The sequence below is a fragment of the Penicilliopsis zonata genome (genome assembly GCF_001890105.1).
Source record: "Penicilliopsis zonata CBS 506.65 unplaced genomic scaffold ASPZOscaffold_20, whole genome shotgun sequence".
Lineage (NCBI taxonomy): Eukaryota > Fungi > Ascomycota > Eurotiomycetes > Eurotiales > Aspergillaceae > Penicilliopsis > Penicilliopsis zonata.
The window spans coordinates 30,447-50,671 of record NW_019208928.1 but is presented as its reverse complement, the minus strand read 5'-3'; the positions used below and the strand labels follow the sequence as shown (position 1 = coordinate 50,671).

Below are 20,225 nucleotides of genomic sequence, written 5' to 3'. Positions count from 1 at the left end.
TATGCCTCCTGCAGTCCTTAGCCATGGCGACTACACCGTCGCGTGGATTTGCACGCTGCCCATCGAGAGGACAGCAGCAATCTCTGTTCTAAATGAGCAACATTCACAGTCAGAAATGTACGTTCTCGGCAGATTACACGCTCTCAACGTGGCGGTCATTTATCTTCCACCTGGTATACATCACTCAGAGGCCGCTCCCACGACGCTCAAGAACATCCTGGCGGGTTTCCCCAACGTCTCTTTTGTCTTGCGGGTTGGACTCGGAGGCGGGGTTCCGATGGCGGCAGGCAAAGATATTCGTCTCGGCGACGTGGTTGTTGGTACTGAGGGGGCCATGAAGTATGATATTGAGAACCGCCTTTTAGCCAGTCCGTTATCCTCGCGACCTATCCATCCAGCCTTCTTCCTCCCGGACAAGAAGGTTGTTCGCAACGAGGGAGCAGTCCGTCTGGCAGAGGCGATGTCTTCCGTACCACAAGACAACACCACGGTCTTCAAACGGCCGAGCAATGATCTCCTTTTCAACAGTGAATATTGCCATCGAGGCCGACGTACATGTGCAGCCTGTAATAAAAATCAGCTTGTTGATAGAGACCCGCGGCCAACCGATACGCCTTACCTTCACTTTGGTTCCATTGCATCCGGGGATCCGGATAGGAGGACATCTGCGCCAGACCGGGATGAACTTGGAAGGAAACATCAAATCCTCTGTTTTTGTTTCGAGGATGATTTTTCGAGTTTGCTGCTTCCCAGACCTTACTTGGATATCCGAGGCATCTCTGATTACTGCGACTCACACCACAACGAGGATTGGCAGGGGTATGCAGCCCTGGCGGCGGCAGCGTATGCAAAAGCACTGCTATCTTTCCTCTCTCCTGCTCTTATATCTGGAACGAAGGCTCCTCGTGGAATTGTATCTGGCTTGAATGCGGCAACCACGTCCGCTACCCAGAATGATGGTCAGTATGATCTGTACTAAACGTTGGATTACTAGTTCACTTACTCTATAAGCAGGCAAACGAGATAAGAATTCTGCTGCTGATTATCAGGCACCTACATCCAATGCCCCCCCTGGCGCCCAGTCACACAGTTCGGACTTCCCACTTACAGACTCTGGGTTTGCGTCTATGCCCCATTTTAGTGCGGTGAAGACGACAGAAGAAGATATGTCAGGCCCAACAGCAGAGCAAGTCGATGATACCGACACACGCTCGATCTACACGGAGGGCCCTTACCTGTCTCCTACCAAGCAGCAAATGTACATATCAGCACTGGTGGATGACCTGTCCAACAGGATCCAGCAAGAGGGGCTTGGTGATTTCTCTACGGAAACCATTTCACTTGTCATCCCAGACCTCCTGGGTACGTTCGCGATGAAACTGGCCCATGCAGGGTCCAGTCAGATATACCGGGACCTGATGGTCTTTATTCGCCGGCAACGAAGGTGAGGCGACCCGAAGGGTATTTATGAAATTTTTGTAGACTTGATTGCTGACAGGGCCCTGTTCAAAAGTGCTATTGCCAATCAATTGGGAACGAAATGCGTGAGATATGAGGAGCCCAATACTGGCTTCTCGCGTCAGGGTGATAACATGGAGTTAGACGACCTAATGAGCCTTTGGCATCGTAATTTGGATGATACCGAAGAAGATGAGACATCTCAGTTTCTCGGTGCTGCCGCAGACGACTATGAAGACGAGGCAAGTGACGAGGATATGCAGGAGCTGATCGCATATAGGCAGCTGGTTTCCAATTCACCCGCATACGACTGGCTCTAAGGAAGCATCCGTAGGGAGCTTTTTTTGATGCCAGCAGAGACTAATCATCAAGACGCTATTAGGCAGCAGATTCTAAACGAGTTGCCAGGGCCTCATCTCATCAGCCGCCATGCTTCCCCTTCTGTCTTCAAGGCAAAATTCACCCTTGATTGGGATCCCAAGGCATTCCACATGGAGCAAGGGTATGACGAAATCACGATGGACGGCCTAGGAAATATAATCACGATTACCGGGTCAGGAGTTGATGCACAAGCAGGGACATGCTTGCAGTATCTTCATCAAACATGGAATTTGTATGGACGACATGTGCTTCAATTGATTGAAGAGACTGTATTCGGTCTATCTGGTATATCCCGTTATTGTATGTCAATTCCAGTCCATCACGGTCTCGCGGGTTGTTAAATGATGATACTTAGGTACCCTCCCCGACCAGACACAAATCCATGCTTCGACTCGAGGAGCTGAGCTCACTGTTGAGGTCACCGGGATTAGGGAGACTTTGGCAGAAATTGGAGAGCTCCTGTCATGGCTGGGTTCTGCACTTCGCTCGTCACCCTATGAACATGGAATCGCTCACTGCACACCCAGTTTGGCGAAAGAGTCTGAATTAATGGCTTCTTCTAACTTACCATCTTGGAGGATATCTTTCTGCGTCACTCAGGGGGAGCAACTTACACCATCCTCTGGGCAATGTTGGCATAATCTGTTCCGGAATCCAGTTGTGGTTCAGGGCTTTCCCATCCCGCGCAGGACCCAAAATAATACTGGTCTTGAAATCCCCCTTAACATCATGGCCAGCCTGGCGCAGACACAATATATTGATAAGTTTGACGATAAATGGCTCATCAAGGGCTATTCAACTTTGCTGATTCCAAAATCACGGGAGAATGATTTAATTACTTGGCATCTGGTTTACGATGCGGATGGAGAACGTATCTCATACTCACAAGATGATATCGCTCGTGCAGAAAGTGTTTCGATATCTGCTTTGGAAAACAGTCGCCACATCGTGGGCTGGTGTTCTGAAGTCAAGTACTTTGCAGGTAAGGCCCTTGAGCATCACCAGTGCGTGATAAAGTAAGTTAACTGGAATATTGGATTAATTTTCTGGAATGAAAGGCGCTACAGATGCCGACTTTCGAGTCGGTCGATCCAGACTTCTCGGGCCATCGGCGCAAAGCAACTTGAAGAATATCTCTGTTTCAGCTAGAAGAGCGATAGTTGGTGGTGACTGTGTGGTTAAGGGGAACAAGGACTTGCCTTATCGGATGCTTAGAGACGGCTATATTGAAAGACTCCGATGGATCTCCAGGCAGTACGTTGTGCTGTGGGACGTCAAAGACAGACGAGGGTGGCTTGTGAACGGAGTCAGCGCCTTGTTGTATCTTGTTTATGGCTCCCTGGAATGCAGTCGAACTGATGAGCTGCAATCAATGTTTTCTTTCAAGTTTGAGGCTATCAAAAATTCGAAGAACATCGACCCAGTGAAGTCGGCGATGGAGATCTTGACGAACAAAGATAACCTAAACCTCGAATTGTACTCGCGACTTGAGAGTGCAAAACCGAGTTTTCAGCATGCGTCAGTTCACCAAAGCGACAAAAATGAAGCCTCAGGAGAGAAGTTCCAGGATCGAGTGGACTATCTGTATCACCTCCTAGAGAAGGTCATCGACCATCAGCAACACCTCTTGAGACAAACAGACACAATTCCGCGAGGAGTCTTATACGGATGGGATTTCCAAGACTTTGCATCACATGAAGACCCATTTGACCTCCGAGTTTATAAGTTGGACACCCGGGGCAAAGGCTGGGTGGACTTGACCAGAGCAATCGGCGCCGTAACTTTGTTTGGGAAAGGATTTAGGGAGATCCTCCAGCCAGTGTCTTCCCCTAGTCTTTGTCCATACTGGGTAGCACTGCCAAAGATGAACTCATATCTAGCAGCAAGCGGTGCTGATCTTGAGAGATTGATCGAGAGGTTTGGCAATCCGGACGATAACCCTATCCGACTTGCGAAGGACCTCTATTGGCAACCGACTTTCAGCGCTGGGGGCTGTCAATGTACGGGATCGCCGCAAGACTCTAGGCACTGCGCAAAAACCCAAGTGATTCTACCATCACATTTCAAAAAGGAATTGCCGAGTCCGGGGCCGAGACCATGGAAAGATTGGGCCATGGGAGCAGTGGTGTTTGGCCATAACGAAGATTTCCCTTGGACCTGGGGTGACATAGGGCTGCCTAGTTTGAGACAGATTCTGTCGCCATCTGAGATCTCCTATGATGATCTGTTTGATGAATCGATCTTTCATGATACTGGAATTGGAACCAGTCTGGGTAAGCAGTCTTTGTACGAGGAAGAGGAGTACATGGCTATGGATGAACGGGCTACAGCAGAGCCTCGAAACCAGAATTTCACTCACAACGACTATGACATTGGGGTTGTTTGTGCATTGGCAAATGAGCTTTTCGCTGTGCGGGCTTTATTCGATGACTCCCATCCTCCATTGGAGACCACTGATAATGACCCGAATACTTACTCCTTGGGTCGGATCAAACAGTATAATGTGGTGGCAGTCGGCATGCCTACGGGTGATATTGGCTTGAGCTCCGCCACAAATGTCGCATCCCATCTGGTTCGAAGCTTTGCAGCAGTGAGATTCTGCCTAGTCATCGGAGTTGGAGGAGGAGTCCCTTCGACAAGCCATGATATCCGGCTGGGAGATGTGGTTGTCGGGACAGGGGTAATACATTTCGATAAAGGGAAGTTGACCCAGGACTCTACCTTTCATGCGACAGGGAATATCCAGAGACCTCCACCTTGGTTAGGCTCAATCTTGAGCGAGATCGAATCAGACCCTCGATGCTCCTTTAACAACAATTCAAACCCTTTGCTCAGAGATATCGACCGTGTTACAGCCAGGCGACCTGAATATCAGCATCCTGGCGCGGAGAATGATATCCTATTTGAAGCCGACAACATTCACGAGAAGGAAAATCCCACCTGTGCTTCCTGTAGTGGTTCTCCTCGAGAACGAAGTCCGCGACAGAGTCTTGGCCCCGATGTCTTTTATGGCTTGATCGCCTCCAGTGATAAAGTGATCCGGGATGCACAACTCAGAGATGAGCTGGCAAAGAGGAATAATATTCTCTGCTTCGAGATGGAGGCAGCAGGCGTGATGCGCACCACGTCGTGCCTTGTCGTTCGAGGAATTTGTGATTACGCCGATTCTCACAAGAACAAGCTGTGGCAAAACTATGCAGCCGCTGCGGCCGCTGCGTACGCCAAATTCTTCATTTCTCGCATTCCCAGACGCGCAAATTCTATACACCTCCGATCGCAGCTCGAGGCGCCCATGACGCTTATTTCTTCCCAGCACCGTAAACGAGCATTTTCATTTTCAGAGGTGAACGGTGTGGAGAATAAGCGACCTCGATGGGAGTGAAACGCGATGGCACTCGAGTAACCGCGTTTGTTGTCTAGAATCGGTCCAGAAGTTAGAGAACATTCTGGGAATCGCAAGAGTTCAAGCTGTAAAATGTTGACCAAGCAACGTCAGTTGATGAAGGTTCTTTTTCTCCGCAGGTCAAGGGTGGGAAGACGTCAGCTAACAGAGGAGTGTCTGGACTGGAGCAGCGCAGCGAATGCCTGAAATGGTGTCTGGGAGTCAGAGTAGGATAAGATGAAAGAATGGCATCTTGCTAGCTATCTGTTCTCGTCTGCCGTATCCCTGATGGTGGGTGTGGAAACGTCTTGGTTCGAGAGTAAGACGCGTCGAGGTTGTTGACGTTCTCGTTTCGGCAGGAGGGCGGCTCCCACGTGATACTCGCTGCTCTAAATTTTGTCACGGCTCTGAAGCCACGACTTCTGTGATCATTTTCAACGTTGCCTGATCAATTTCTCCCGACATGGCTCAGTGAAGCGGGAGAAGGAGGAAAAGAGGTTTCGGAGGAAGCAGCAACTGGATATTTTGACAGAACAGCCTAATAATGCATATTATTAAGTCATATACCCTCATTATCAAGGTCTTTTTCTTTCTATATCATTGAGGTTATACAATATAGTCCTGGTAAATGATTTCTGCCTCAGGCACACATGCTCGATGACATCACCGAAGATCGATCGATCGATCAGAAAGAATATAAAAGGCCCTCGACAGAAACCGACTCCTTCTCTTCCCTCCTCAACTCACTTTTATTCATCATGTTCCCGCTCTTCACCAACCCGGTCCTCGCCATTTTCACTCCCATCCTCAGTGGGACAGCAATAGCTGCAAGCACTCGTAAGAAGAAGAAGAAGAAGAAGAAGAAGAAGAAGAAGAAGAAGGAGAAGAAGAACAATGATAATAATAATAAATAGGGGGAACAAAAAATACATACGCGTCTATTCGCCAACCACCATATTCCCCCCCAGCATGGCTCTTCGCACCAGCCTGGACGCTTCTCTACGGAATGATGGGCTACGCGTCTTACCGTGCGACCATCACAGGACTGTCGTCTCCGTCTAGCAGGGTGCGCGAGTTGACTCGGACCGCGCAGGGAGTGTATCTCGCCCAACTGGTGCTGAATAACGCATGGATGCCGCTTTTCTTCGGGGTGAAGAAGCCGCTCCTTGCGTTGGTGGATATGTTGGTTCTCTCGGGGGCAGTGGGGTGGTTACTCACCACGTATCAGGAGATTGATTCTACTGCGTACGCGCTGATGGTTCCTTATGGGTTGTGGTTGGGGTATGCGACGTATCTGAACGCTGGGGTTGGATATTTGAATAGTTGGAGAATTTAATATATAGTATATATACGTGGTAGTATCTAAGCATTAATCAATAACTGTGCTATCTCTTCAAATTCCGCAGCTTGCAACGCCGTCTCCCCCTCTGCATCTCGAATCGAGACATCCGCCCCGGCTTGAAGCAACAATCTCACCACCTCGAGATGCCCTCCCCTCGTCGCGACGATGAGCGGAGTGACGCCCTCGCCGTAACCCGGCGGTCCGAGAACCCTCTCCCTCTCGACGTACTCATGTGTATAGGTGACTCCAATACCGCGCGTGTTGACATCCACACCCTGTAGAGAAAGCAGCGTCCGTACGACGTCCGTTTGTCCATGAGCAGCCGCCCACCAGAGACACGTCCGACCATCGCCATGCGCCCAGTTGACCTCCTCGCAGCCGAGGGTGGCGAAGAGCGCCTCGAAGAGATCCACTCTATTATGCCACAATGCCTTACACTCGAACCGTTCGATGCGGTGGTCATGCGAGACCCGCGAAACATCGAAAAGAGGCGACGTGACGAGTGCCCGCACGATCGCCGGCGTGTTGTTGCTCACGGCGCTGTCCAGCGGCTCGGCGTACCATCCGTACTCGTTGTGAGGGTCCGGTAAGGGCGGGTGCGGACTGGCACCCGCCTCGAGAAACAGCTTCACGAGCTCCAGGTTCTTCTGGTGCACCGCTAGCCAGAGGGGCGATTGCGAGATCAGGTTGCCTCGGTCGGGATGGATCTTGGGGTGCGCCAGCAGTGTCTTGACGAGCTCTATTCGGTGCAGGTGGACGGCGACCATCAACGCACTGCCTGCGGAGAACCGGTCTCGCAGCTCGGGGTTGATGGCGTCGACGGCAAGCAGCCTCTGCATGATGTCGTGGTGGTCGGTGACGATGGCGAGCGTCAGGGGGGTGAAGCGTTCGGGGTTGTCACGTGCGTTGACGTCGACGCCAGCCACAGAGAGCAGGAAATCAACCATCTCCTGCCGACCCGCGATGATGGCCAGGGCGAGCGGAGTGAGCCCGGTTCTTTTGTACTTCTTCTTCTCGTGGCTCCAGAATCGAAAATGGGGGAGAACCGCGTCGGTTGGGTCCCTCGTGTTGATGTCTGCATGGAAACCGAGCGCTTTTCGTGCTGCCCGCTGGTTGCCCTTGTCGGCGGCCCAGAGGAGGGCGGTATTTGCATTGTTATTCCAGAGGACAGAGTCGAGGACATTGTGGGAAAAACGACATGTTTGCGATAGACTGCTGAGATCTCTGGGCGAGAGAGAATCGGCGATACAGAGGATGATCTCGGTGGGGAGATCCATCGTTGAGTCAGCGTCTAATATATAATATGTAAGTATATAAAGGCATACTCACCTTTGTTGTTATTGGATTGCTGCCCAATGCCACTGCTGCACCACTGCAGGGTTCTGGTACAGGTACATGTAGTTTTTATATATCCAGAGGTATCAGAGCTATCAGAGGGTAATAACTATCGGCAGTCTAGGATTTTAAGTACCAAGTAGATTGATAAGATAAGGGTATATGCTTGGTTATACTATTAGAAGTGATAAATATTCAATACTGTATGAACTTGGAGGTATCTAGTCCACAGCTAGATACCTAGGTAACTTAGTAGGTAAAAATACAATGACTCGAGTAATCCTGACTCATAGAGCCAAATATTGGGCCCTCCCTCAACAATGGCCGGATGGTGTAGTTGGTTATCACGTATCGTTAACACCGATAAGGTCCTGGGATCGAGCCCCAGTCTGGTCATTCTTTTTTTGTTTGGTCATTTTTTCCCCCTCTTTATCAGGAGTCGATAGCGTAGTTAATGACATTCTATTTAGTATTAGTTTCTCCCTATTTTAGCGCGTACCGAACCAGGTATGGACCTGTAATAGCACAGTGTATACCACAGCTGTACACCATTATACTCCATATTGATATTGACCATAAATTGCCAACATTGCCATTCGATCTTCATATGAACACTGTATATCCTACACAGTACTCCGTAGAGTAACCTTCTGCAGGTGGTACGACGTGGATATCCATCACATCCGGTATTCCGAACGATCTGCATGCATGTTTCTCAATCCGGTCGTGAGGCGCCTGCATCTCGTCCCGGACATTTACTCGGAGTTGCCGTTTCCAGATCGGAGATATAGGTACCTGGAGGCACATTCCTGGGTATTTATATCAGGTGGGAGTTGAGGAGATCTCGTATTCTGGTCAAAGTACACAACCGAGGTGTTCTCGCCATGCCTCTCGACATCCTGATTGTTGGCGCCGGCATTGCCGGTCTGTCCGCGGCGATTGCGCTGGGGAAACAGGGGCACCGGATAGTAGTAAGTGATGAGAAGAGGTCGAGGCACTGAAAGTCTCCTCTAAACCCCGAGTAGATCCTTGAAAAGTCGCAGTTTGCTACCGAAGTCGGGGCCGCCATCCATATCCCGCCCAACTGCACGGCGGTCCTGGAGTGGATGGGGATCAACCCTGCTGATTTCGGGGGGACTCTATTGCGAGAGGTGAGTATAAGATACATAACTATTTGCATTGTCACTAACATCATCATATTGAGATCCACCGGTATGATTCTAAAGGTATTTAAGGATAGACCATAGTCACTTAAGGTCCTCGTACTGATGAATAGGAAATGTGACCTACCTGAAAGACTTTACCCCCATTCGAGGCCACTGGCAGGCCGAATGGTATCTCGTGCACCGCGTCGACCTTCACTCCCACCTGAAGGAGCATGCCTTGAAGACAGCCACCCTGCATACCGGCTGTCGCATCGAGGAGATTGACTACACCTCGCCTCGGGTTGTGCTGTCGGATGGGCGAGTCTTTACTGCCGATCTACTTTTAGGAGCAGACGGAGTTCACGTAAGATACTATGATATATGATACTACCCACTCTAACACTCACATTGCTACAGAGTCAAGTCCGTACATATGTCAGCCCGTCAACCCCAGCAGCAACACCCGCCGGCAAGGTCTGCTTCCGCTGGCTGCTGCCCACCAGCCAACTCAAAGAACACCCCTCGACCGCAGAGCTGGTGGCCAGACCAGGCGTGTTTATCGAGTGGGAGGGGCCGGACCGACGTCTTGTCGCGTATCCATGCTCGAATGACCAGGTATATAACCTGTGTGCATTTGTAGATGACGGTATACACACACTTGTCCTCATACATCTATACGATGTATACTAACCGAATAGATGGAACTACGGAAGGACAGGATATCAAACCGGTTCTATGCTCCAGCCTCTCTGGCTTCCCAGAGGCTGTCCAGCGCATCACGGAATCTGCCGAGAATCCTCAAGCCTGGACTTTACGCCAGCTGCCTGCCCTGCCGGATTGGGTGAGGGGGCGTGCCGTTTTACTCGGAGATGCAGCGCATCCATTCCAACCATGTACTTCCATCTCTTCCTATACTTTTCTCTTTCTAATTTTTCCTAGATCTCGGTCAAGGCGGCGCCATGGCGATAGAAGACGCCGTCAGTCTGGCTGTCCTATTGCCCGCCGAGACGACCGTGGAGCAGATCCCCGACCGGCTGAAACTCTACGATACCGGGCGTCGGCCACGAGTCGATCTTGTCATGGAATATACCCTCCTGAACGGACAGGATGAGGGGAAGCGGGTTGACGGTATTTTTTCTTTTTTTTTTTTTCTTTTTTTTCTTCCAAATAATTCGTCATCGCCGTGATTCTAACTATGCAGCCGCCGGAATGGTCAAGTTCATGGGCATCTGCTTCTCCCACAACGAGGTCAAGGCGTCCCAGACACTCCTTCAAACAGTGGCCGCGTAGAACAGCCAGGGAGTGGCTGGAGTCTTCGTCTACTGAAACAGTGAGGGTTTCATTAACCTTGAAAAGGGAGATTCATTCAGAGTGGCCACGTGGCTTGCGGGAGGAACCGCGACGGAAGCACGACGGATTTAAGCTGGCGAGCCAATCAACGGTTTATTTTTGATCTGATATGCCGTCTTCCGACAGTACAGACTAGAAATAGATACGTATATAATACGCTGTAGTATGTAGGTAATTGGCAGAGACAGTCTTTATGAATTGTTTACGATAAGCAGCCACGGATGCTGTGTATGGTTGTATATATAGAAATTAGCCATGAGTATCCATAGTCAAGACAACCATGTAATGACCCTAACAATGATCAATAAAGTATATTAATGACTTCTAATGTGAGCGCGTCAGATATCTGAGGAGTCAATGAAAAGGGGAAGGCAGCTTATACCGCTCGCCATTCACCTTGTCTGCCTGAGGCATCCGTTCTTATCAAGACAATTAGTGGGTTGAATGGTCATTCTGCACAGGTATATCCAGACTTTCATTGGGTGGTATCTCGACCACAATCCACAGAATGTGACTGCTGTTCGAGTGTCTTTACTAACAGACAGTGAGGATCAAGAAAAACAGCCCGTTGGATTGGAGAAGCGCTCGGAGATCTTCAGCACGAGAAGACAGGGACCGGCGGGAAATGTGCTCGCTGCGGACGATCCGCGGTACAGTGCAAAGGTGGCATCGGAAGTATACCTTGGTATATTCTATAGTATTGGATGTGCTTGGTAGAATATTCGACGATGATGGCTTTTCTATAGAGTATGGACCCTCGCATACTGCAGACTCTAGGGAGATAACTTGGCTGCATATCTCTCCATTGGGTCAATGTTGCATCTATATAGTCAGCATATTTATCAAATTCTTAAGGTAATTCCACTAACATATTTAGGATAGAACAATACACAGGGAGTTTGTGATATTGTCTAGCCTGGCAGCCAGAAAATATATGCTGATGGTGTGCTGGTAGATCAATATTAAACACCAGTTGACGAAGTTGTCTCCAGTTTAATCAATGGATAGGACTCTTGTGGAATATCTTATCTCATGGCAGTCTGTTTATCCACTCCTGTATTTAGAACTGATTCATTACTAGTTCAATCAATCTCCAAGTATGACTGACTGACCTTCTGGAAGATCTCGTCATATCTCATCTTGCTGTTGGCTGAACTATTCTATATGAAGTATATAAAAGTATATAAAAGTATAAGAGAAAGAAGGAAGGAAAAGTCAGCTTTATATCTCTTATTCCCTAGTCATTCACAAGACTAAGAATACCCCACATTCAATAAACATTCACACAGTAAAGACAACAATAATAGATTTATAGTTTATTAGTTAATACTAATAACCTACTAAACTAGTTATAATTAGTAATAATTACTTATAATAAGACAATTAATAAATGCCTCAGGAATCAACAAAAACCGGTTTTTGCCCGCCACGAGGGCTAAGCCCTATACGGTCTAGACCGCGCTCGACGATGTTCGACGAGAATCTCCAGTTCAGCTTCATTGAACAGCAGCAGAAGAGCAGCAAGCGTCGCCTCTCCCATGCGATGATCATCCGCAAAGCTGGAAAATGGAATCCTACGCGTCGCCGGCGCTGAACCAGCCGCCGCCGTCTGAGAGCGAGCGAGAGCGCATCCGCGAGCTGTCGCAGTATTACTGCACCATCCGAGCGGCGGAGTCGGAGGCGACGACAGAGTCTGAGACGACGACAGCTCCCTCGCTATCGCGCGATATCGCGCTGACGGCCTTGACGCAGCTGGCGGTGCATCGCTTCGGCTGCGACCGTGCGTTTGTCTCGCTGATCGACGGCCAGAACCAACACATCCTGGCCGAGGCGACGGCGTCGATCTCCCTGCGGGACAGCCGGGTCCACCGCGCCGGCGAGGGGATCTACCTTGGCGTCACCACGTTGGATCTGGCCTTTGGCGTGTGTCCGCATGCCGTGAAGCTGTTCACCGGCCAGCCGGTGCCGGTTCTGCAGAACACGGCCAACATGACCGCGACCAAGACGCGGTTCGTGGTCAAGGACTTCACCGCCGAAGCCCATTTCAAGGACCGCCCCTACGTGCTCGACTGGCCGTATTTCCGCTTCTACGCAGAGGTGCCCATCTACAGCGTCTCCTCGGGTTATGTGCTCGGCAGCTTCTGCGTCGTCGATAACAAGCCCCGCGTCGAGTTTGGCGACGCCGACGTCGCGGCCCTGCAGGAGATCTCGGACGCGATCGCCAGCCATCTCGAGAATGTCCGGATTCGAAACTCGCACCGTCGCGCCGATCGCCTGGTCCAGGGGCTTACCACTTTCGTCCAGCAGGGCCAGACGCAGCTTTGCTCCGCTTCGTCTTCCACTCATGCTCTCAGGGGAGCCAGTCTGTCGGGCCTCCGTGATTCAGTTGACGAGTCTCTCTCCCCGATGCAAGATCTGTCCATCTCTGCTAAGACGACCAGGTCGCCCTCGCTACTGCGCTCCAGGCAACTCTCCGACACGGAGGGAACCTCCATTCAAGACTCGGACAATCAGCAAAACCACCACCATGTCGACGACGAGACCACTGCGGCGGGAGCAGTCGAGACCATGGCTGTCTCAAGTCGCCTCACGGCTATTTTCGCCCATGCCGCTTCTCTCCTCAGGGGATCAATGGATCTTGCGGGAGTGCTTTTCCTGGATGCCTCGCGGTGCAATGGCGGAATGTAAGACTAGACCCCTACACTCACACACATACATGTATAGCTAATTATCAGAGTCGAGTCAGAGTCCGAATGGCCGTTTCCTCATACTAACGATCATTCTCCTTCGGGTGGAACAGAGATCCTATCCTTTGAAGGAGACGGCGATGCTGTGCAGTTCACCAGAATGGACTCTCTCTTACAATACCTGGTCGCTACATATCCACAGGGGGGCATATTCGATTTGACAGAAGGAGACGAAGGAGACCAACAACAACAACAGAGCAGCCCGGTGGGCGAACTGCGTCGATATTTCTCCCACTCGGCCATCTTCCTCCCTCTCTGGGACTGGGAAAAGAGCCAATGGCTCGCGGGCACCTTTCTCTGGACGGCCGGCCACTCGCGCGCCCTGGGGCCCGACGAACTGCACTACTTCAAAGTGTTTGGCGACTCGATCGTCTCCGAGGTGGCCCGCGTCAACTGGGACGTCCAACAGCAGGCCAAGTCCACCTTTGTCTCGTCCATCAGCCACGAGTTGCGCTCGCCGCTGCACGGCATGCTGGCCGGGACGGAGCTGCTCGCTGCGACAGAACTGGCGGACGAGCAGCGCGATCTGCTTACCACAGTAGAGACCTGCGGCGTCACTCTCCTCGACACGATGAATCATTTGTAAGTAATTGCATTCTTGTTCCTTTGTTTCTCGAGTCTAATGGAAAGACTCGATTTTACGAAAATCAACAGCTTGACCGACGGGTCGACGATAACGACGTTTGATCTTGCACGGCTGGTGGAAGACGTCGTCACGACAATGTACATGGGGAGGAGAAGCAGTAGACCGCATAAAGAGAGTGCGAAGCTATCTGTCGTTCTTCGCATCGAAGACGACTGGACCGTGCAGTCGATTACGGGCGCCTGGCGACGGATCGTGATGAACATCCTCGGCAATGCTCTCAAATACACGCCCGCCGGGTTTATCGAGATTAGTCTCTCACGGGCTGCTGCTAGTACTGCTGCTACATCTCTAGCCCATCTTCGTGTAACAGATAGCGGGCAAGGGATGTCGGCGTCCTTCCTGCGGAACAAGCTCTTCACGCCGTTCGCGCAGGAAGATGCTCTCGCCGACGGGGTCGGACTGGGCCTGAGCATCGTGCAGCAATTGGTTGGCCAGCTCGATGGCTCGATCGATATCCAGAGCGAGCGAGGCGTGGGTACCCAAGTCGACATTTACATTCCGATAGACATGAACGCTGTGAGTGTACAAGAGAACCCTCCGAAAGAGGCAGTACCCACAACGCACTTCTGTTTGATCGGACTGAATGCCCTCCCCGATCTGAAAGAGGCACCAACAGGCACGCTGGACGCCGAGGCAAAACGCCGGCTCTGCATCCGGCGTTTCCTGACGCATCTGATTCCCTCCCAGCCGGGCTGGAGTCTTTCCTTTGCCGAAACGCTCGACCAGGCCAGAGGAGATGTCTTGATCGTCGATCCGGAGCTGAGCAAGAGTGCCCTTGATGAGACGGCCGTTCTTTCTGTCCTTGTCGGAGAGAAGACGGAACATCTGTCCCAGCCGTAAGTTCCCCTGACCAAAAGACATATGTGAATATATATATTGACTGAAAAGACTCTCGCCTCGCAAGGTCCTCAAGGCATTACAGAGCATCTGTGGGCAGTTCCACTCTGCGCCCTGCATTCAAGACCAACCGGTCCATCCGTGTAGACATGCATTGCTTGTCGACGATAACGAAATCAACCTAAAGGTATATACCCATCCATCCATCAGTTCATAGGGTTCACCTCCTCACTATCCATAACAATAGATCCTCGCCAAATACATGGCTAAACTGGGGTATACATATGAAACAGCCCTGAACGGCGCAATCGCCGTGGAAAAGTACAAATCTAATACATTCGACATCATTCTAATGGGTAAGAATACCTACATCTGCACTGTACCATGCTAACAGTTCAAGATATCTCCATGCCCGTCATGAACGGCCTGGTCGCCACCCGCCACATCCGCACCCTCGAGCAAGTCGACAAAGACGAGAAAGTCAAGATCTACGCCGTGACGGGCGTCGCCTCGGCGGACATGCAGACGCAGGCACGCGCGGCGGGAGTGGACGGATACCTTGTGAAGCCATTATCATTGACTGCTTTGGCGTCTGAGTTGAATTCCTGTATATAATATCTTTTATGTATAAAGTATAAAGCACTGACTAAGCTGATAAATCTAGGGAGTCTATCATGACGTCAGAGACTCAACTTAAAATATGAATCTATTCAGAGAAAAGAATCTGCAGATGATACAGTATAAGACGACATGTTCAAAAGGCTTGACAATTCATACCGCCGGCTGGTATCACGACACGGCGTTGCACCGCACTTTTTCTCGAATAACATCGGCTCCAGAACGTCTCACTGGCTGCTGGCGCATGGTGGCTACGGTAGAATGATTGCATTTGCAGCACCTGTTATAACCGGGATCATCATCAGTGAACGACTGCAAGGCTAGCTCTCACTAGACTCGCCAGCAACAGTAACTGCATTCTCAAACGCCAATATCAGGGAACTGTTGAAAACTGTTGTTGATGAACAGTTTTTTCCTAGGACAGCACCGAACATCCCGTTCTCCTGCACGTACATCTGACGACGACAGAGAGACTCACCAGCCAGCACAAATACAACTGATGGACCTTCACCGGCAGCGTTCCGGGCCCCTTGATCCGCGACGAGCCAGACAACCCGCATAACGTCGACTGTCTTGCCTTCCTAGGGCTGGGCGGAGGAAGGGGATGATCTCTCCCTAGTTGACTGTGAATACTATGTGTATGTAATGCAGAGCGAGTTATACCATGAGAAAGTGGATGATGAAGAAGAGGGAGAAAAAGATCTAGTCGTTTTCCTATCCCAAGGCGTGACGTGAAGGACCCAGCAGCGTGGTGTTTAATGGCTATGAAAACACCCTGACGACAGAGAATCCATTGAAGCATTGAAGGCTTCAGCCGGGGAATCCGTGCGGATCTTCTTCGGCAACGCAGGTCCAAATCTGACCAGCTCGTTCCATATCACCGGAAGCATTTCCAGGCATGTCTACCGTGACAGCGACGTGCTGAGTCCCCCGGCGCAGTTCGTGCAGACCGTCACTGTCTCCCCGGGGGGCACGACGGTCATCGACATGGAGACGTTCGTCCCGGGGAGGTACACGCTGATCGACCATGCGATCTTTCGTCTGGAGAAGGACGCCGTGGGATATCTGAATGTCTCTTGCTTCACCTCGGAAAACTCGAAATTGCCTGTTTTAAAGGGTGTCACGGCGACAGTTTTGAGTATATTAGCCAAAGCATAGAAAATAAGAAAATAAGAAAGACAGTAGATAGATTGAATGATTTGAATTCAAGGCTAGGTTTCAGGTAGATCTATATTAGTAGTAGATATCTTCTGAGTTCCCAAGGAGTTTATAGCTGACCAAGCTATTATTAGTTATAATATATGACTTATTACTTTATGATTGTGTTTAATTATCAAAATTATTATTTAGTATATTAGACTGCTGCATAGTAGTAAGATATTAGTTAGTTATCTACTATTATTTTAATATAATAAAGACTTAACCTAACCCTAATGTGATATGTCTTTAAGGCAAGATAAAATATAATAGTATTGGACTATAAGGAAACTAATATCTACTCTTGAACCTTCTGATCTATAACTGATACTAAACAGTCTAGTTTCAGGCAGGAAGTCAACAAGAAGATCTGATAGAGGATGTTAATGATGAACGGCATCCATGGGATTACCCTATAGACATCAAAACAGTCAATCTATGAACTTATCATGTTGAAGTCAAATAGATTCAAAATGTAAAACGCACTTCAAGACAGCTCCTTGAGTTTACCATCCGCGGGCAAATTCCTTCCACAAAATTCAACCCAAACTTTCGTCAACCCCAGTAAATCCATGCCCTGATTCGCGTCCGCTCTGATCTGGATCCTCCAGTCTGTGAAAGGGCCCAGAGGCGGCCGATCATCACTGGTTGGCTTTCCAACCATTGCATAATCGTTTTCAATTGCTTGTCGCCCTTGAACCAGCTCTGGATCTCCCGAGGCCTTCATATTCTTGTTGAAGTTGTTGGTATCGTACACAAACTGGAGATGCACAGGGTCGTGGCTGAATTGATAAGGAGTACCGCCAATATCCCAGATAGTCTCCCTACCCATGTGATGGAGCTCGACCCTCAAGAAGGACTTTCCATCTGAGCCTTGAGAGACCGTAGCACCAAGCAGCCAGAGGCGGACTTGGGTGAGTCGGACATTGGCCATATCCGAGAACGCAGGTAGAGAATGGGGGGTAATTGTGAAGATGGCCTCAACGGCGTTTGAGAATGTATCTGGCTTCTGCTTGAGATCATCCAGGACGTCATCGGTAATGTCGATAAGAAGACCAGGGTGATTAAGCTCCCTTGACGCTGGCCAGAAGTTCCACGCCCCTTGCTGCAATTTCCCGTAGCATTCCTCGAATTTGTTTTCCAGATTATTTTGCACATCAGAGAGACCGATTGCCCTGTCAAGGAGCTCAGAGGGAGTAGAGATGAGGCCTTGAATATCCATGGGGCCCCAGAAGGCAAGGGCGCGTCCCTGATAATTCAGTCGCTGCATGATATCAAACTCCAGGCTGGCCTTCATTCGCTTGATCCAGTAGTAAATAGCTGGAAGCTGTGGATTGAGCTTCAACGCTCTCTCTCCAAGGCGCTGTGATACTCCCGCACAAGTCTTCAGAATGTTGGAGAGTTCTAGGAGAAACTGCACCCTTGAGTTGTATCGAATCACAGCATCGTTGCGCATTCAGAATCTGCTGTACCGTGTCGGTTGTTGTGACAATCTTTGCGTATCCTGGGTCATCGACGGCCAGCTCTCCTGTGTCAAGATGTTTATAAGTTTCCACCAGGCTCTTCACACTCCCAGTGCATGTATCAAGCTGACTGACGATGAACTGCTTTTTCACAGGATTACCTTCCATATTTTCCTTGGTCGTCCAGGACTTGTACGCCACGTTCACACCCTGCACAGCCGCGGTGAGACCGTGGGGAGCCATGGAAAGTACAGACAATGCATCCATGAATGAGTCCATGGAGAATTCAAAGGTTGCCTCCATATAACCTTTGAGGTCGGCAAGTTCGTCGGCGAGCTTCCTCCGTGCCTGAGCCATTTGCGGTGAGTATTGGACGATGGTGATTCCTATCGTATCCAACTCCCCGCCGGGCCCGGTCATGGAGTTGATTTGGCTCCTAGCCGCCTGAAGGGTAGCCTGGTTTGACTGCTGGAGGTTGCTGATGTGGTTATTCAAAATCTGCTCCCTCTGCCTATCCTCCGAGTATTTTTTATAAGCCGCAGTCACCAGCGCGTAGTGGTTGAGCATCTGATGAACCCTTCCTTCGTAAAAGGTCATGGACAATCGGGGGACCCAGAACTTGGCGTGACAAAACAAGTCCTGGCCGAGAAATAACTGATTGAGGCGCAACTGAGCAGCTGTGTATATATGCAATAGTTGCTCCTGTGACTCCACAGTCACTTCATATCGGTATTCAAGGTTACTGTACGCCTTGGCCAAGGGTACCTCCTTTTCCTTGACGAGAACATCCAGAAATTTGAGCCGGCGGGTTAAGCGACTATAAAGCACCGCAGCATCACGACATTTGCTCAAGTCGTTTGTGAAATACAGGTTATCAGCCAATTCCAGAATCATCTGGCATTGTTCCGGAAACACGCATGCCTGAGTGATATAGCAGTCCGCCTTCAGCCCATCAAATGAGAGAACCTGGACTTCTGTCGGCTTATCAGGCTGCGTTTTGCCAGGGTTTCCATTGGCAATATTCAGGGTTGCACCAGTTCCACCAGCACCACCCTGGCCTGCTCATTAATGGAGTCAGTTATAGGTCTAATTGAGGGAATAGGAGGGAAAGACAGGTTTGTACCTCCTGCTGATTCACACACAGTTTCGAACAAGATGTTTCTGAAGCGCTGGGTTGCATCCCGCAACTCATCGAGCATTTTCTCAAGATGTTTCTTAAACGGCGCAGAAGAGGGGTCTGCACTCTCACCATGAATGAGCTTGTCAATTGCATTCATGACGCTCTGCAATGACTCCTGAAGAGCCTGCTCCATCTCTCGAGCGCCGCTAAAGGAGTCGCAGCTGTCCGCCAAGTTGTTGAAGTCTCCAATATTCAAACCGATTTCTCCGCAAGGTGGAGAGTGAGTATCGAACAGCGCTTTCAAAGTTTCCAATAGCTTGTGAGCGCTTTGTAAAGTGGGTTGAGATGGAGTAACATGGTCTGGATCCAATGAGTCCTCATCAATGAGCTTATCCAATGATGTCCTGAGCTTTTGGCCGGCTGCAGCCAGGTTTGCGTGATCTGTGACTGTACTGTTCCATTCCTCAATGATGGTCTGGCTGATTCCATAAGCCGCCAGGCTCTTCAAATTACTTGTGAGATCTGTCGCAATATCTTTGATGTAGACACCCCAGTTGGTTGTCTGGGATGTCGCCTTGTACAGATAACGTCCATATGACACGGCGCCATAGCCAAGATAGCACGAGATATCTCCTGTTCAAATCCTTGTCAAACATAGTTCACCCAGCTTTGGGAAAAGGGGAACTCCTACCGCATAGTCCACCGTTTCCTCCATCCCCTCCAGAGTCCTTGCTATCCGCAGTTTGATTCATGCCATGGCCACCGTCTCCTCCATACGCCTTTAGTGACAGCTTGGTGCTCAAGTCAGAGGATGGCTCTTCAATATAAAGCCAGATGCTTCCGCCGTTTCCACCAGCTTGGCCATTTTTCTGCTTGTCTGTGCCTGCTTCTCCCTTGGCCCCAGAAACGTCGATGCACGCCGTCTTGCGGTAACAGTCTCGGAATAAATCAGGAGGGTGGACTGTGTGCAATTGAGATGCTCAGAGAGCTCAACTGACTCTGCACTCAAGACAAGGAGAGTATCTCGACCCTCAAACACAACATAACGGTCAGACTCGATTGTGGGTAAGGTGGCGGGAAAGGTGTCTTTGGGTTTGCTAAGCATTATGAAGTCTGCGAGCAATTCAGTGCTTCCATGGTCCATGTCATTATATGTCAAGGCACCCGCCGAGGTGAAGCTAGGGTGCCGCATTGTCTGGTATCT

General features: G+C 50.1%; 6 protein-coding genes and 1 non-coding gene across 7 annotated transcripts; 5 read left to right on the top strand and 2 right to left on the bottom strand.

Annotated features, from left to right (window-relative positions):
* Position 1: 1 nt before the first annotated feature.
* Positions 2 to 6,573, top strand: ASPZODRAFT_161710 (hypothetical protein; the record flags this gene model as incomplete). The annotated part of the gene is made up of 7 exons (XM_022726537.1): positions 2 to 959; positions 1,015 to 1,444; positions 1,499 to 1,745; positions 1,797 to 2,139; positions 2,195 to 2,821; positions 2,898 to 5,182; positions 5,866 to 6,573. The coding sequence occupies 7 exons, from the start codon at positions 2 to 4 to the stop codon at positions 6,133 to 6,135; spliced, it is 5,160 nt and encodes a 1,719-aa protein (XP_022577698.1). The 3' UTR covers positions 6,136 to 6,573.
* ASPZODRAFT_136372 (hypothetical protein) lies at positions 5,996 to 6,573 on the top strand. The gene has a single exon (XM_022724052.1). The coding sequence runs from the start codon at positions 6,228 to 6,230 to the stop codon at positions 6,555 to 6,557; it is 330 nt and encodes a 109-aa protein (XP_022577697.1). The 5' UTR covers positions 5,996 to 6,227; the 3' UTR covers positions 6,558 to 6,573.
* Positions 6,548 to 7,875, bottom strand: ASPZODRAFT_136371 (hypothetical protein). Its single transcript, XM_022724051.1, has one exon. It carries the CDS (start codon positions 7,838 to 7,840, stop codon positions 6,584 to 6,586), a length of 1,257 nt encoding a protein of 418 aa, XP_022577696.1. The 5' UTR covers positions 7,841 to 7,875; the 3' UTR covers positions 6,548 to 6,583.
* Positions 7,876 to 8,220: 345 nt separating this feature from the next.
* ASPZODRAFT_t144 lies at positions 8,221 to 8,294 on the top strand. The gene has a single exon. It is a non-coding gene; the product is annotated as a tRNA-Val (tRNA).
* A 410-nt stretch (positions 8,295 to 8,704) lies between these two features.
* ASPZODRAFT_136370 (hypothetical protein) lies at positions 8,705 to 10,607 on the top strand. The gene is made up of 8 exons (XM_022724050.1): positions 8,705 to 8,869; positions 8,924 to 9,049; positions 9,103 to 9,124; positions 9,175 to 9,407; positions 9,461 to 9,689; positions 9,742 to 9,936; positions 9,983 to 10,171; positions 10,245 to 10,607. The coding sequence occupies exons 1-8, from the start codon at positions 8,783 to 8,785 to the stop codon at positions 10,331 to 10,333; spliced, it is 1,170 nt and encodes a 389-aa protein (XP_022577695.1). The 5' UTR covers positions 8,705 to 8,782; the 3' UTR covers positions 10,334 to 10,607.
* A 1,288-nt stretch (positions 10,608 to 11,895) lies between these two features.
* On the top strand, positions 11,896 to 15,238 carry ASPZODRAFT_103554 (hypothetical protein; the record flags this gene model as incomplete). The annotated part of the gene is made up of 6 exons (XM_022720838.1): positions 11,896 to 13,077; positions 13,129 to 13,722; positions 13,771 to 14,622; positions 14,675 to 14,810; positions 14,871 to 14,979; positions 15,018 to 15,238. Exons 1-6 carry the CDS (start codon positions 11,960 to 11,962, stop codon positions 15,236 to 15,238), a joined length of 3,030 nt encoding a protein of 1,009 aa, XP_022577694.1. The 5' UTR covers positions 11,896 to 11,959.
* Positions 15,239 to 16,925: 1,687 nt separating this feature from the next.
* Positions 16,926 to 20,126, bottom strand: ASPZODRAFT_146204 (hypothetical protein; the record flags this gene model as incomplete). The annotated part of the gene is made up of 5 exons (XM_022725155.1): positions 16,926 to 17,852; positions 17,911 to 18,959; positions 19,025 to 19,654; positions 19,713 to 19,982; positions 20,051 to 20,126. The coding sequence occupies 5 exons, from the start codon at positions 20,124 to 20,126 to the stop codon at positions 16,926 to 16,928; spliced, it is 2,952 nt and encodes a 983-aa protein (XP_022577693.1).
* Positions 20,127 to 20,225: the final 99 nt, after the last annotated feature.

Coding starts and splice junctions, on each gene's coding strand:
- ASPZODRAFT_136372 (XM_022724052.1), top strand. CDS start 6,228: ATGATGGGCTACGCGTCTTACCGTGCGACCATCACAGGACTGTCGTCT.
- ASPZODRAFT_136371 (XM_022724051.1), bottom strand. CDS start 7,840: ATGGATCTCCCCACCGAGATCATCCTCTGTATCGCCGATTCTCTCTCG.
- ASPZODRAFT_136370 (XM_022724050.1), top strand. CDS start 8,783: ATGCCTCTCGACATCCTGATTGTTGGCGCCGGCATTGCCGGTCTGTCC. Junction 9,408..9,460: donor TAGGAGCAGACGGAGTTCAC/GTAAGATACTAT, acceptor ACATTGCTACAG/AGTCAAGTCCGTACATATGT. Junction 9,690..9,741: donor GTGTGCATTTGTAGATGACG/GTATACACACAC, acceptor CTAACCGAATAG/ATGGAACTACGGAAGGACAG.